The sequence below is a fragment of the Stegastes partitus genome, unplaced genomic scaffold, assembly GCF_000690725.1.
Source record: "Stegastes partitus isolate 25-593 unplaced genomic scaffold, Stegastes_partitus-1.0.2 Scaffold646, whole genome shotgun sequence".
In the NCBI taxonomy this organism is placed as follows: Eukaryota; Metazoa; Chordata; class Actinopteri; family Pomacentridae; genus Stegastes; species Stegastes partitus.
The window spans coordinates 351,060-367,325 of NW_007578377.1; the positions used below are offsets into that span (position 1 = coordinate 351,060).

At 41.3% G+C, this 16,266-nt stretch overlaps 2 protein-coding genes and 1 non-coding gene across 3 annotated transcripts; 1 reads left to right on the forward strand and 2 right to left on the reverse strand.

Moving 5' to 3' along the window:
- Window positions 1-4,451: 4,451 nt before the first annotated feature.
- Window positions 4,452-7,112, reverse strand: pomp (proteasome maturation protein). The gene is given in 6 exon segments (XM_008289933.1): window positions 4,452-4,776; window positions 4,866-4,959; window positions 5,058-5,159; window positions 5,907-5,967; window positions 6,612-6,709; window positions 7,029-7,112. Coding segments are annotated over 6 exon segments (507 nt in total). The 3' UTR covers window positions 4,452-4,708.
- Window positions 7,113-7,316: 204 nt separating this feature from the next.
- On the forward strand, window positions 7,317-7,388 carry trnac-gca (transfer RNA cysteine (anticodon GCA)). The gene has a single exon. It is a non-coding gene; the product is annotated as a tRNA-Cys (tRNA).
- Window positions 7,389-9,481: 2,093 nt separating this feature from the next.
- On the reverse strand, window positions 9,482-14,231 carry LOC103363257 (uncharacterized protein C11orf65 homolog). Its single transcript, XM_008289934.1, has 9 exons — window positions 14,173-14,231; window positions 12,424-12,514; window positions 12,221-12,313; window positions 12,093-12,146; window positions 11,798-12,007; window positions 11,568-11,698; window positions 9,972-10,127; window positions 9,754-9,809; window positions 9,482-9,655 (listed from the first exon to the last, which is right to left on the reverse strand). Exons 1-9 carry the CDS (start codon window positions 14,229-14,231, stop codon window positions 9,603-9,605), a joined length of 903 nt encoding a protein of 300 aa, XP_008288156.1. The 3' UTR covers window positions 9,482-9,602.
- Between the last annotated feature and the right edge of the window lie 2,035 nt (window positions 14,232-16,266).

Genomic DNA, 16,266 nt, shown 5'->3' on the forward strand with positions numbered 1-16,266 from the left:
AATCATCCCTGCTGAGTCTCCACACACACGTAGAGGCACAATTTACTCCTTTATCCTGCTTTGTTTGGGAAAGTGTCTCCTTCAATTGTTCAATCTATTCATGTCAGTGATAAATCCATTCATTCTGATTCATGGACTTTATTGACTCAAAACTCTTCAGAACATTTCACACACGCCTGTGTTTTGCAATATTCTGTAGGAAACATGTAAATCTATGTTACTAAAGCGACTAAAAACAACAAGAGAAATTTCAGCCACACCAATTAAATCAATAATTAAAATTATTTTTTAGGTAATTTTGTGATAATATTACATCTATGAGCAATGTCACAGCGCTTCTCCTGAATGAAACCTCTCTTCGTCTTTGAAATGGACAAAACTAGAGTCAGATGTGTTCATAGCCTCGAATTAAAGAAGAAAAAAAACAGCAGGTCTTAAATAGGTTGAAACTGACAAAAGTTATAATAAATATAATGAAAATCATGACGTTGCTTTTGAAATGTGGTCCAACAAAAATATTAAAAACAAACAAACAAAAACAAGCACGATGGAAGTCTCTCAGTCAGACTTCTGCACCTGTTGACAGGTGTTTGATTTCACTGCTCATCAGCAAAGTGCTGTCATTTGTCCAGGACAGTTTTTTTTTTTTTTTAATTATTCTTTTCAACAACAATTAAAAAACAATGTGTTATTTCACTAAATTATAATTTATCAAATTTTTATTTATTTATTTATTTTTTTAAATTTCTAGCTATTTGAGTGACTGTTGTGAATTTTGCCTTTTCTTGTTCCTTCGCACATGCGCACTACGGGCTGCCTACAAGCGGATTACTCTCTTGTCACACACGCCATCTTTGATATTTCCCGTCGGCCACTGCAGCGGCAGAATTACTAAACTTTTTATGCCTTCAGACTTTTCTTTATCGGGTTGTGTATTCGCTCAGAGCTGTTAGGAACTCCAACATTTAGCGTAAATGGCGCTACGTTCACTGTGTTCACACGCAACCAATCCCGATGCACGACGTAATTTTCCCAGCATGCTGTGCAGCCAGAAAACATTTAGAAAAACCGACAAAATCGCCTAATTAGCCATGATAAATTAATTTAATGTACCTGATTGCTTTAGACCTGTTGAAATACTCCAGATACGCTTCTGAACAGCCGCGTTGAAGGATGACGACACCGTGTTTTAGACAGCAGTCTGTGGAGAGCGGTATAAAGACGCGCAGGCGCACTGTGCAGCTTTGGTTGGTCCGATGGTGGTGAGATTTCAATTGATTGCTACAGTGAGTTACAGAACCTCTACGTTTCTTCTCTCCCCTCCCTCACCACCGGCCTTGACTAGCCTTTTGCTTCTTAAACGTCCACATTACGTAATAAAAGCCACATATTTAATTCTAACGCTTAATAACTTAATTATAGTTCACTCAGAGAGAATATTCTATCAAATAGTGACTAATGCTGATTATCACCCAGCTGTCAAAGTGCTGATTTGTCAACAATGAAAATTATTTTACACATACCTAAAGTTTAAAGGGGCTTTATTTGGTTTATAATTCCCCTGCTGACATATAACTGGAGGTGAAATGTGATAAATGGTGGCACTGGAGGTAGTTTGTGCTCCTGGTGCTTCATACAAAATACACAGTTAAATACAGTCTAGTGTATGAGCTGACGGGTTGGTTTGGATTTCTAGCATTTCATGTCACTTGGTTATTTTATTCTGAGAATTCAGACAATAGCAGTAAAGTAACTTACCTTTCCAATGAGCGGTCTCACTTCATTAATCCCCCAAAGGTTCACATCGAACTTCCGTCTCCTCTTTACTCTCTAAATCAAAACAGACAGAACGCAGATGATCAGACGGAAGGAGCTGCTGATCACAAGAACTTGTGTCTCATAAAAGATGTCCGACCACCACGTTAAAACCTCCTGCATTCTGTTCTGTAGGTCTGTCAAAACAGCTCTGACCTAATGAGACGTGGACTCTACGGACCTATGAAGGTGTTCTGTGGTACCAGACACCAAGATGTCAGCAGCAGCATTAGATTTAAAGGTAAATCTCACAGACGCTAAATCAGACTGAGATCTGAGAAACTGGAGGTCAAATCAGCAGCTTGAACTCTTGGTCGTGTTCCTGAACGACTGCAGTGTAGCAGGAAGCGTCATCCTGCTGAACCAAGCTGTCAGGGACCAACACCACCATGAAGGCGTGGACGTGGTACCTTCACTGACTGCTGCCTAGAACATCCCGCCCACTGACTGGTGCCATGGTAACCACATAATTAATGGTGTTAGCTTCACCTGCCAGAGGTTTTAACGCAGTAGCTAATTGATGTGTAGCTTGGACTCTTCATGTATGATGTTATATTCGTCAGTTTATCCCAAACAGGAAGAAAGAAAAACTTAAATTTACCCACAATCCATTCAATGAGTTTGTAGTTTGAACTGACAGATGACTCTAACATCATTTTTTATTAACAGCATCTTACAGCCATATCTTGGTCCAGAAAAACTGGTTCACAACTTTTCAGCTGCTGGTTGGGGAACAGTTTTATCACATGGAGTCATCAGGCGCTCCTCAAACTGCTGAAGAGGCTTTATTCTGGTCAAACACTGAAGTTTGGTGGTTTTGAAAATGTGAGTAGTTAAAGTGCTCTGAAAACAAGGACTTAATGTGAATCTTTCAGGAGGAGAGTGTCTCTGTTGGAACCTCTGGAGCAGGGGTGTCGACATCCGGTCCTCGAGGGCCGCAATCCTGCATGTTTTAGATGTGTCCTTCTTCCAACACACATGATTCAAATGATCAGGATCGTTATCAGACTTTTGCAGAGCTTGATGATGAGCTGATCATTTCAATCAGGTGTGTTGGAAGAAGGGAAACATCTGAAACATGCAGGATTGCGGCCCTCAAGGACCGCAGTTCGACACCCCTGCTCTGGAGGAACCTCTGGAAGCACAATCTATGATCCACATATTAGCAATTCTGCTTTTTTGAGGGGATTAAAAACACATCAAACTAAGTTCAGGATGAAAAATTAAGAAATGTAATTAGTAAACGATACTCGTGTATTGTGTTGAGTCCTTCAGAAGAATGTTTAGTAGAGGGAAAATTGATATTTCTGGCATTAAATTTAAAAAAATGGGTGTGAAATAAAATAAAAGCTTCATTGGTCTTTAGAGATTCACAGAAGTAGCCCTGCTATGTTGATTTCTGCCACTTCTGGGTGTGCAATACTAAATAAAAGACTAACTTAGGGGTTGAACTTGTTCCGTTTGTGTGGATTTTCTGGCTTCATTTCAGCTACTTCTTGTTTTCATGTGACCCAAAAAGAACACAGCAGCATGAAGACCAGACGCTCACAGTGACTGAACACAGCTCATGTGTGAGAGGAGAAAACAAAAAGAAGAAAAGAAGACAAACTAGAAAGAAAACTTGTTTAGGAAGTTTTCTGGAAAGCAAAAGATGTGGAGACAAACAGGACACACCTGCAGCTCAAACCTGTCCAGCGATACATGAGGAGGAAGCGTCTCAGTCGGGGTTTACATGGCAGCTTGTGGAAGCAGCTCGCTCATCGTCGCTGATATTGGAACACATGGTGGCAGCAGGAGGAGGTTTATCGTCTCTATGCACAAAGTTGGACTTTCATCATGCAGGTAAACGACAAACAGACCCCAAACACACTGCAGGAAGCATCAATGCATGAACGAACACCACCATGAAGGCGTGGTACCTTCACTGACTGCTGCCTAGAACATCCCGCCCACTGACAGGTGCCATGGTAACCACATAATTATTGGTATTAGCTTCACCTGCCAGAGGTTTAAATTCAGCAGCTGATTGATGTGTAGCTTCAGTTCTTCATGTACGATGCAACAAAAGCTTCCATCAGGTGTTATTCTGTATGAGTCAGCGAGCAGATTTAATCACTACAGAGCATGTGAACTGCTTAACGAGGCCCAAACATCAGGTGAAGGCAGGTGATGCCACTAATTGGTTGTATGAAAGCACTACACAACCAGAACAGGAGACCTTGTTTTTTTAAACATTCACTTATTTTCTGATTTAAAAGAAAAAGGTTTTTATATTAACTGATGAAATCTATGTGCATTAAAGCAGCATGAAGCCAGCTGAAGCCAGTTTCAACTTTTGTCTCATTTTGTTTCGATCGTAACTTCGACACCTTCAGTTGAAAAACATCAGTTTCTGCTAACAAACCTCTGGAGGGCAGCATCGTCTTCAAACCTCCAAGCAGAGCCACCGTTAAACAGTGCAAACATCCCCACAGATCAACAGATCAGTAGTTTATCTGGTGCTCCATCAGTCTGATCAGGAAGTTCAGCAGCTGGAGCTTTAGCCATGACCACGTCAGTAGTTTGATATCTTGGTGACCACACAAGCTTCAAGGTAACAATATGAACAGTTCAATGAGTGATCAAATGAAGCCACATCATGGGGAAAGTTCTGAAGTTTATTAGAAATAACAACCCGACTGGAATCATACAAAAGCAGCCATGAAGTCTGTCTGCATGACCGTTTTAACACACATGTATTTTACAAACTCACCCCACTCACACATCAAGCCCGCTTCCTGCCCAAAACTAGTCACTCCAACCGTACAGCAGCTGAGTTGCTAATTTTTTTCTTTTAAAGATGATAAATGTATGCAGACGTAAGAATCTATGTGTGGATCGTGTCCTTCTTCTCTCACAACAGTCCCAGTTTGTACTCCACCATCATGTGAGGCTCGCCCATCATCTCACTCTGGGCCGGATCTGCAAAGCAACACAAACAGGGAGCGCTGGTTAGATTCACCGCAACACGAGAGACAGCGATGGTGTCAATGGAAGGACGAGGTTCCCACCGTTGAGGATGTCCTCGAAGCCGATGGAGTCGTCACTGCCTCGCAGCGTATCCACAGCCAGGTGTGAGCTCGGTAAGAACGGCAGACGCTGGATCTGAAGGAGAAAGCATAAGGAGAAAGGTAAACCGTAAAATGACTGAAAGAGTGAGAAGTAAAAGGAAGAGGACGGTCAGGGATGTGGACTGCAGTCACCTGTCTAGCCGCCCTGTACTCCATCTGCAGCTTGAGTGGAGCATGAAGACCCTGGATGTTTCTGAGTGTTGAGAAGTTCATCTTGTCCTGGTTTAGCTGGAACTGCACAGAAAGCCACGAAACAATCAGAAACCACAACCTTCACCAGCATTTATTTACTCTCCTTTGTCTGCTCTAGAGTGGAGGAACTGAGCTGCTTTTAACATAAAACAACATATTCTAGATATAATTAAGGAAACGTGACTTGTATTAATGCAATAGAAACTTTTCTCACCACATGCCACTAAACTATCAGATGGAGACAAACATTTAAGGCCGGAGTAGAGCTCTGATTTAAAACAACCTTTCAGAAAAAGAGCGAGCTGCACGTATTCCTGCATTTTGGAGCAGTAACGCCATTGAATACTTCTAATAATGTAAATGATCCCCAGAGCAACATCACTGCTGTCAAGCCGTTTTTATTTTACTGTTGAAAAAGTAGAAGTTACATCATCATCACACATGGACAGAACATTCAGTATTAAGATCACAAATCAACTAGGCTGTTAGTTATTTGGACAGTTTAATGAACTTGCTATTCATTTAGATTCATCTTTTGTTTATTAGTGCATTAGTATGTATTAAACGTCACTTGGCGTACTGTGCAACATCTTACATGTATGTTATAAAGGGTATGAACTCCGTGAGTCTCTCTTTTACTGTGATGGATGTGTCTGAATGAAGCCACCGTGAACATAAACATAAAATTGGCTTCTGTCTGTCAGTGTAACAGAATAACAAATAAATAAAGCAAAGTGAGTTGTGTAGCTGCTCATCATTCATTCTTCTCAGAGAATTCAGGGGACTTACATTTTTTTCTGACAGCTCTAGCGGGTGGCTGGGAAGGAGCTCGTTCTTTACACTGGTGAAGCTGTTCAGCAAAAGAAAACACAAACAGGTTACAATCAATGTCATGCACATTTTATATAATCAGAAATACAACTGCAAGTAGTGCAGATTAATTCACTTTTCTCCATTAATTGATTCACTGTTTGATCTATAAAGTGTGAAAATGTCAACCAGTGATTTCTCAAATGTCAAAATAAAAGATCCACAACCAAAAACTATCCATTTACTGTGATAGAGGAGCAACGACAGCAGAAAATATTCACATTTAAGAAGCTGTGGTCAGAGAGTTCTGACCTGTTGTCTAGCAAAGTGATTTAAATGTTTAACTGATTATAAAAAAACAGTGGACGGTTAATTTAATAGTTGATGAATGATCAGTCAATCGTTGCAGCTCTTGTCATGAATAAATGATCGAGCTCCTCTTGTCACACATCCGGAGCTCGTACAGCAGCACAATAATGTGGCAATTATGGCAATTACTCAGCAATTTCCCTGAGGTTTCCACCAAGGTGATCAATAAAGTTCTATTTTATTCAATTCTATTCTAATGTCTCAGTACATAGGGTTAACTCACATGTGGCTGTTTATTAGCTGTGACACAAATGTAGTCCGTGTTATATTTAAAGCTTTAAAGCTAGTTTGTTTTTATTTCTGACAGTTTCTCACCCGCTGCGCAGAGAGTCCTGCACCCCGTAAGCTCCCTGCGGACACAGCCCGGCCACCGGTACGCTGTCTTTCAGCTGAGAGCGGAGTCCTCTGGTATTCTGCAATAAACAAACAGTATAGCCATTTACACTTGCGAACATTTATCGTTATATATACACCAGTTACAATCACCTGAAAGCTGGAAGTATCCAGCTAGCTCTTTAGCGGCAGCTCTGTAGCTAGCCTTAGCGCTAACTAGCATTAGCTCCAGTGACTAATCACATTCACAGCTACAAGGTTCAGACAGCATGAGGACACAAACTGCGCTGCTGAGGGGCGAAATAATTATTCTCATGATTACAGAAAGCAACATAATAGTAGTCGATAAAATTAAAAATGACATAAATATTGATATATAAGATAGAAATGCTAACGTACCATTGTGATTCCGTTCGTTCCACTTTCTCTTCGCTTCACTTGAATTTCCGGTTGTGTCGCGTTTTCATTACGTCACAACCGCATAAGCCGCTACGCGCAGCTTCTGCTAAAAATAAAAACACAGCGGAATTGTAATACCGTCACGTACTCTGTAGATAATCACTCTGGTGGCAATATTTTATGATTTAAATTCTAAATTCGTCATCATTCTGAACCACAGGATCAGCGCTGAGGTTTCTTTTCGTAGTACTTAGTTGAAATTGACTGCTTGTTACCACATTGAACACAGGGGGTATAGCTCAGTGGTAGAGCATTTGACTGCAGATCAAGAGGTCCCCGGTTCAAATCCGGGTGCCCCCTCTTTTCTCAATCTGTCCAACACTCTGAGTTGTCTTTCACATGTTGAAGTATTCTGCATTTAACAGAAATGACAGTTTAGTCAGACGAGTGGATGTCAGATAACTACAGAAATCAAATCTGAATCTGTTGGATGTGACAAAAATATATACTTAAGTTTGAAATTTGTCCCATCAGACACTTTATTTTTGTTTTTTGCATGTTCACACACACTTCTTTTTGCTTACAGCTTAATAAATAACAACATTATGTACTAAATGTTGATATCAACATATTGGTGGCCAAACAAGTCTTCAATGCCTGAACAAGCTCCTCTGGTTTTGTAATAGTTTGCTAAAAGAACATGAACTAGACCAGTGTTGATTCTTTTCTAGTCCATGCCACATGTTTGCTATTTCACCAGGTATTCAGCGCCTCATGACAGTGGAATCAGCGCCTCATCATGGTGGAGGATTCGTCTCCGTTGGTCATGAAGACGGCACATCGCCAAACTGTGGAGAGACGAACCGTTAAAGATTATTGCAATACTCAAGTCAGCTGAGTGTTCGTACATGCAGGAGATGTAATGACATGTTTACTCATATTGCTGGAATTTTGTGTTTTGTTTGACATAAATAAAGACGTTTCCATCATGAACATATGCAGAAGAGACACAATTGTGTTCAAACTAATTCTGTGCCCATGTGTTCTTATATCAGTTATCTGAAGTCTTTTTTTCCTCTTCTATAGTCACCAGAATTACCTTTATGTTGAATGCCTTATTGCAGGTCACTGCAGTGAAGGACTTCTTAGTAACAGTCTGATCTGTCAGTACACATTTGTCACACATGCTGCTTTATCAAAAACAGAAATACCTTGAAACGGCAATCACTGTAAATTTCTGCTATCCCTCAGACAGTCCTCTCTGCACACAGGCGGCGTTTTCAACATTGAAGTCTGGCAAAAATAAAAAAAATGTAAAAAAGCAAGAGGACTTTTTACTTATCTCATTTTTCTCAATAAAAAGCAGGAGCTCAGGTATAAAAATGCCACTTAAATTTTAAAAAAACTATGTCAGAGCCATGAGGATCGTTCCTTCTTCTGTGATCCCACTCTGAACTGGCTGTAAGGCCAGTAAAGAGAACTCTGTGGCCTCGTCAGACTCCTGAACAAGAGATCTGATCCACTGGTTTTCACTTTGGCCATTTCAGCTGCTTTGCTTCAAAGCTACAGGTGGCAGCAGGTCATTATATTCTCTGTATAAGCCTGAATGAACACACTTACTGAAGAAAACAGAAAACAACTTGCCTAAAGGGGGAAAAAACAACAAGTATGTCAAGCTATGGAAAAGCCAGGTTTCAATCAAAGGCAGGTACAATCTTATTAAACTGAACTGTAGAAGGGGAATTACTCACAGTTTAAATGCAGGCAGCTTGACTTGTCGACTCTTAGGCTCTTCTTCAGGTCGCTCCTCTCCACGAAAAAGTCCATCAACCCCTAAAGAAAGATCCTCAAGGACCCTCAAAGTCTGTTTTTCCTTCTTTCATGTGAAATCCTGAGCTACCCTACATTTGTACAACAGCTATGCACAAAGATTCAAATTTCACCAGAAACCTATTCTGTGAGGAGAGAGGCTACGATCAGTTTGATGTTCACGTCACTCAAACACCCGCCGTAAACTATCCTATAACAGAGTGATGTTAACAGGTAGAAGAGCTTTAACAAACCTGATTACAGTGAAACAGGAGCTGCACGAAGGAGTTACGCTGAAAACATACATGTGTTCACCTTGTTCCCTAAACGTGAGTCACACTGTGTGTTCTTTGTCTCTTTGAGTTAATTCAGACTCTATTATTTCAACTAATTTGTTCTGACTTCAGCCTTTTTTTTTTAAAGAGGAATTTCCGACTCGTTTTCATGTCTTTGATCAAATTTCTATATTTAACTGGCGGCTTTGCAAAACCATCCAAAGACGTGTTTTCTTATATTCAGATGAACGATCAGAAACCAGCACTTTGACTCGGTTGGACGTCAGGGTTCGATACTGTTGAAATTCATGTCACACAAACGCAGCCTTACATTCAGAAGGAAACGCCACAGGACATAAAAGTGATCCTCTGGTATTATTTTAAAGTGGCAACGTGATTGCTTGACCAAAAAAAAAAATGCAGCTCCTTGGTATGATAGTTTATTACTACCCTGGTTTATGTGCCACCTTCAGTTTGAATCCATCTAACTTTACTCATCAGGTAACTTATGTGGATTTACCCAGAGTGGACATGAAGGAACAGCTATAGGAGGAAGAGAAGGACAGTATGAGAACTGATAAAGATATACAGCTGACATCCTGAGAGAACAAGAGAGATCATTCAAAGAGGAATGTTTCTACCGTTGCTCAGCTCAGAGGAGTGACTGCAGGCCAGCTGACTCCACTCCTCGATGTAACTGCACAGCGAAGGAGAGCAAATTAGCAGGACGCAGTAAAGCAATGCAGGTATAAACAGCATGCCTCACAGAGTAGGTCAGCAGAAAACAGAAGCTCTGACCTCGTTTAACAAGAGTCTATCTGACAGAAAACACCAGCTGACAAAGAGCAGAGGATCTTACTCATCAAAGTTCAGCGTGTTGGTCCAGGCCAGGAGCTCGTCCACCTCCCAGTTCAGGATTTCATCATCTGATATTTCTTCAGCGGCTTTCATCGCATCCGGAGCCGAATTCTTCACCGAGTGCTGTGAATGGTCGTCCAGCCGGCCCTGCTTATACCTGCATGTGAGGGAGAGAAGCCGGACGACGATGGAAAAGCGTTTCCTCACAGGACTGCACATCAAACAGCGAACACAACATTGTGTTTCTCCGCACCTTCATATTTTCTGTACAGACATGAAAGCGGCAGTGATCTTGTCTGACTTCGGCACAGAATATTTCCCAAAATGTCAGACTGTTTCCTTATGAAACTATGGAAACTGTCAATAAAAGAGAAGCGGCTATTTGGATGTACATTCGTGGGACACTTTGCAGACTGAGGCTACAGCGTATTAACAAACACTCAAACTGTTAATATCTGTCTGACATCAGTCAGTGTTCTTTAAGCGAGGCCGGGAGCATCGTGTGTTCAGGGCTGTAAATTCTTCCATTAATTACGACAAAATTTCGACATCATAACGTTCTGCAAAAACCCTTCATCTGGCCGTTACTCGACACCGCAGCTCAGGAACAGAAGGACAGAAAAACCTGCAACCTGACTGGTTGGTGGAGGCGCACAACCACGATGCAGTTATTCTAATTTTTTTTACACGTGTAAAACTGATGTTTCAGCAATAAAACATTCTCTTGTTCAGAATACAAAAAGGGGTGTGGAATGATTAATTAGGCAGTGTGCTCTAGCTCTTTCAGTCCTTCCCTCTGGCTCAGATGCAAATGTTTAAGCTTCATTTTGCTGGAAGATGTGCAGAGAACCACTCCTCTTTTGAGCTGGTTCGCGGATTTTGTCTGGTAGCACCAGTAGTTTCTAATGTCAGCTCCTCTTAGCAGCTTTCGCTGCAGACATACGTTGCTGCTGGAACCAGTGTTACTGGTTCCATTCACTGACTTCTACTGGTGCTACTGGTACACTATCCATTTGGCATAATTTGACTTTGTGCTCATCATATATAGCAGTTGCAGTTGAATGAATGTGTTTTTTCTTACTTTGAACATTTTTGAGAAACCCAGAAGAGAGCCTAACAACATCATGACAATAAACAGTGCTTCCAAGATATTTCAGCTGTCCTCTAATCCATCCTGACTTATTTTTTCGCCCAAAATACCCCCCAAAAAGAAGAAAGAAAATCCAATTACTGCACAGAAACTATACAAATCGTGGGCAGTTTGCATTGTATGAAGCTGAACGATATATTATCAGTTATATTCTTCCTTATGAATGTAATTTAATATAATGTAATGTACTTTATACAGTCATACAAATTAAGCCTTTTTGCATGCATATAAGCTGTGATTCCATTTCTGGCTGTGTGAAGGTGATAAAGTGATAGCTAGCACAACAATTTCCCTGAGGTTTCCACCAAAGGGATCAATAAAATTCTATTCTATTCTATTCTATTCTATTTATCTTGTAATTACTGTTTCCAGCTGTTGAGCCGCTCCAGAGGCTTGAACACACAACACTTTGATGGTCTCAGACCAGCCACACCTACTGATACTCACATCTTCTTCAGCCATTTAACCTTCCTTCTTTTCCTCCACTTCTCTACATCTTTCCTCCGCTGGAGCTTAGAGTAATGAAAGTCCATTGTTTTGTTGGCGCCGATCTCAGTGCTCTTATCGATGCAAACCGACTATCAGAGAGAAGAAGAAACAGGTAAACGGAGATTTCAGTATCTTCTTTCAGTAGCTGAGAAGTCTTCCAGGTGTTTATCTACAGATCAGAACTGTACCTTGCTACAGAACAGCCTCCAGGTGTTGTTCTCCACCCGCTGGTACCACCCTGACCGGTCCTCCTCGTTAAGAGGCCAGCCACCGTCGGCCTGCAGGACCACACGCTTCTTACAGCCCAGCTTGGTGTAATCCCTCGGACTGCTGGCGCACAAGTCCGCGATGGGCCGATAGGTGAAGATCTTGTAATAGATTTGTGGAGGAAAGGTGATCTGAATGAGAAGGTATCAGCCTGGTGTTAACAGGTATACATCCATATATAGCACATGTTAAGCTGTTTCCTTCATTCGCTCTTACCCCTCCGAGTCGAAATCTGATAAACACCCCAGCGGCGGCATCCAGCAGCTCAGCCTGCCACAGCAAAGTCAGGTTTCATTTTTATTCTTTTAGCTGTTTCTATTTTACTAAGGTCATCGTTCTGTTACCTCTCGAGGGTTGACGGCTCTGAGGACCGTCTGAGGATCCTGCTGGTTACATTGGCTGATCAGCACTTTGAAACACTTGAAGACCTGTCGGCACTGCAATTTGGGTAGGAAACAGAGTTTTACTTGATGCCTGTGTACTTTAATTTGTGCATAAATTAGAGTCTGTTTTTCCCACAGCAGCAGCAGCAGCAGCAGCAGCGTACCAGATATCTTCTCCAGGCCCTCTGAATTATTCTGGCCGCCACCAGCTGCGGCGTCTCTTGCTGGGGCTCCTGGGGCTCCTCCTGCTCCAAGCTGGAGGTGTAAAGAGAAATGAGAAGACGGACATGAAGGAGAGACTGCAGACAGTCACATTGGCTGAGATTTTCAGTTTCTCACAGTCTGCAAACTCCTGTTGCTACACTTTTGAATAATGTGTCTCAGAAGGAGTGGTTGTCATTTATCTCTATGTTAAATTATTCATTTGTTTATTCTGTGTTTCAATGAGCTCAGCAAGCATGTAGGTTGTACAAGTTTACAAGAAAAGGGGTCAGAAGGTAAGACTCTAGGTCAGGGATCTCCAGCTCCGGTCCTCATGAACTACTGTCCTGCAGGTTTAAGACGTTACTGCAACACACCTGACTCACATAAATGGACCTCCAACATCTTGTTGTCAAGTTCTACACAAGTCTGTTCATGATCCATTAATGTGAGTCAGGTGTGTTGCAGTAACGTCTAAACCCAGCAGGACAGTAGCTCAGGAGGACCGGAGTTGGAGATCTCTGGTCTAGGTCTACCTCAGGAGATTTGTTTTGATCTCTGAAGGCCTTTTTGTCTTTTGTCATTTCTTGTACGGCAAAGAAAACTGATCACAGGTTTACAAAACTACGTATCCTGACCAATGAAAAGGAGCCTTGGTTCCTATAAAACCTGTCACATTTCTGCTTCTCCTTTAAGAATCTGGACAAATCCAGTTATTCTCTATATTGTTTACAACATTAGATTAAACGATGACCCAGGAGAGGGTTTTGTGTGTTTCAGATTCAACAGGTGTAGTAATTTCCAACAACAGGAATCAGAGGTTTGTACTTTCACCTTTTTGTATTGGTTTGTTTGCTTTTAGCTTACTCAAAATTACAGTTCTTGAGAAATTTAAAGTATATTTTACTCCACTGCATTTATCTAAACATCATAGTAATTGGTTTACAGATTAATATTTTTATTTTACACAGAGCAATCCATCCATTATCTAGTTTATGAAGCTGAAAATAAACATCAGTAAACAAGAAATGTCTAAAACAATACATAGGTACCTATTTGTTGTGATATTGAAGTTAATAAATCATTTTTATTCACGTGTAAAAGAGTTGTTCTTCAGTGTAACGTTAATATTCACATTTACTTTGAAAGGAAAATAAACGTTTTGGTATTAATTAAAACGTGAAACCTTCAGGAAACGTTCCCTCAAGGTTCCTGTCTAATAAAACCAGCTTCGTTTCAGCTGAACTACAGAAATAAACCAGATGTCAGAGATTCAATAACGGAAATGAACTTAAAATATGTGAGAGCCAGCGTTAGCTAGCTAAACAAAAACACGAGCTACACTTAGTTTAGCCTCATAAATGGAGAGATAAAGTTATAACAGCTCGTCCTGACTAATAAACCTTACTGTGGTGCTTGTTGATTAGATTAGTCATTAGTTAGTGAAGAACATTAAACTTCTACCTCATGAGCTCCTCTGCTGGCTGAACACTTCAGGTTACCTAGCAACGTGACGTCTTCAAGCAGCGACACCGGAGCACAGGAAGAGACTTTCAAAGTAAAACTAATTACTTGACAGTGGCTTAAAAGTTAAAATTACTTTAATACAGCAGTAGTAGCTACTTTAAATGTTTAGTAAGATTTCCCTTTTAACTTATTGGGATACATTTTTCAGAACTGCTGGACTATTTTAAGTCGACTCAAACACACACCTTCCAGCTTCCCTTCTTTCTTTGCCGTCTTTCCAGAATCCACTGAGCTGCAGCATCATGTATTCAGGTCGTGTTCAACACAGAGACAGAGCCAGAAACTCTCAACTCTTCACCTCCATCTGAGTTCACTGTGTAGACGTCTCGGTTCTGGACTCTGACTCCTGATCAGCAGCACCGTGAGCTGGACTTCACGAGTTTCTCCATAGAACAGATCTCCTGATTCCACCTCTGTTCAGTCACACTCAGTGTTACATTTTAAATATTTAACTCCCTGCACCCACAACAAGTACAAATCAAAGATCCTGTTTAGATGCATCATTTGTGATTCCAGCACTTTGGATGAAATGTCCCTCAGAGCAGTGAATCACCAGGTATCAGTGTGTTAGTGGCGACTTTCTGTTGCTCATCTGTTTCCTGCTAACGTTCCTTCAACCACCGATTGACTCAGAGAATCCACTGACCAGCTTTAATCCCTGTTAGCTGGATTGTGATGTGCTGATGGTAATAAAGGCTCTTGTTTCAACGTCTGACCTGGTAAAGTGCATCATAAACGTCTCCACCAGCTTCTGACCTCCAGGAACTATTGAGACGCTCCACCATCTGAGGAGAGAGTCTGCAGAGCTGTAACCTTTGTGCACTTTGTTCTGTTGAATCAAATGAAACTGAAGCTGTAAGTGAGATGAACGATGGTCGCGTTATAATTAGCTATGTTTCCAGCTATCATGTATTCTGAATCTGTATTTTTCCACTGAACCTATGAGCCTGTTTTGCACTTTTCTACTGATGCACGTCCTTGAAGACAACATGGTTGGTGAGAACTGGTTCACATACTGGGAGACAACTGAAACTCCTCTATTCTATCAGTAGGACTGTTACTTTAGATACACGTGTTGCACCCTTGTAATGAACAGCCGGGACCACGTTCAATTTGGTTTTCTGAAACATTTATTTAGCGAACAATGCCCAAGTTTCTTTCAAGCAAGTGTTAGATCCGGTTCTTTAGTTGGAAGCCCAAGAACAAGCCGGAGAAATCTTCAGTTCTCAGATGCAGAATTTATTTAGGTCACAGGTAAAGTTTTGCAGCGCTGGAATTCAGAGGGACAGAGAGGAATCTCATGTCCAGCTGAACTGAGTGTTTTCGGTTCCAGGTTACAGATATCTTCTTGGGCTGGGCCTGCCCCCAACATAGATAAGATTTAGTTGGCCAGTTACTAATGGCGTGGACAGGCATCCTTCTGTGCTCTGTCCACGTCCTTAGAATAGAAAAGAGGAGTTTCCACTATCTCCAGGTGTGCAAACCAGTTCTCACTGGCCACATTATTTTCAAGGACATAAGCTCAGCACAAAATGCAAACTCAGAATACATAATAACTTGAAACTTAACTGATTATAAGAACCATAGGCTTCATGGAAAAATACAGACTCAGAACACATAATAGCTTGAATCATACTTAATTATAACACAAGCGGATGTCCCGTTTCTACATCGCCTCACACTTCTCTTTTTTTTCTCTCGGGCAAAACACAGCGTTCCTTCTCTTAAAGGGGACGTACACATTTCTCTCTACTTAAAGGCTCTCAGAACTGACATTCACAGTATGAATTAAATGAAACATCGGCAACCAACTTATCTTGAATTAATTAACTGAATGGAAAAACTCATAAACAATAGAAATAACCCAGTGTGCTACACATGCCTTTGTCAAAAGAAGGAAAGGCACGCACATCCCTGAGGTCCACTGGGTTGGGTGCTGGATCACAAAATGTCAAAAATGAGAAAAGAAGAGAACGATCCGCACACCAAAAACAGGCTCCCTTATACAATTTATTGGCGTGACGTTTCGAGCAAAATGCTCTTCCTCAGACTGCACACATGCCTTTGGACAACACACACACACACACACACACACACGCTTTGTATTTGATCCATGCAGTTTCTGTTTACATTGCAGTGGACTTCTTCTACAATGCTTGGCCAGGGGCCTGTACCAGGAAGCAGGATTCAGGGTTAACGAGGTAACTTCAGGGTAAATCCTGGGTTGTCAGTCTTACGACGGTGGTTCACCTCTTAGCAGGTTCTGGTGGAGGTTGAGA

Excerpts from the sequence above, each read along its gene's own strand:
- LOC103363257 (XM_008289934.1), bottom strand. The coding sequence starts at position 14,231 with ATGATGCTGCAGCTCAGTGGATTCTGGAAAGACGGCAAAGAAAGAAGG. Across the intron at positions 12,314-12,423 it reads GGGCCTGGAGAAGATATCTG|TGCCGACAGGTCTTCAAGTG; the intron begins GTACGCTGCTGC and ends CCCAAATTGCAG. Across the intron at positions 11,699-11,797 it reads GGAGGCTGTTCTGTAGCAAG|TCGGTTTGCATCGATAAGAG; the intron begins GTACAGTTCTGA and ends TCTCTCTGATAG.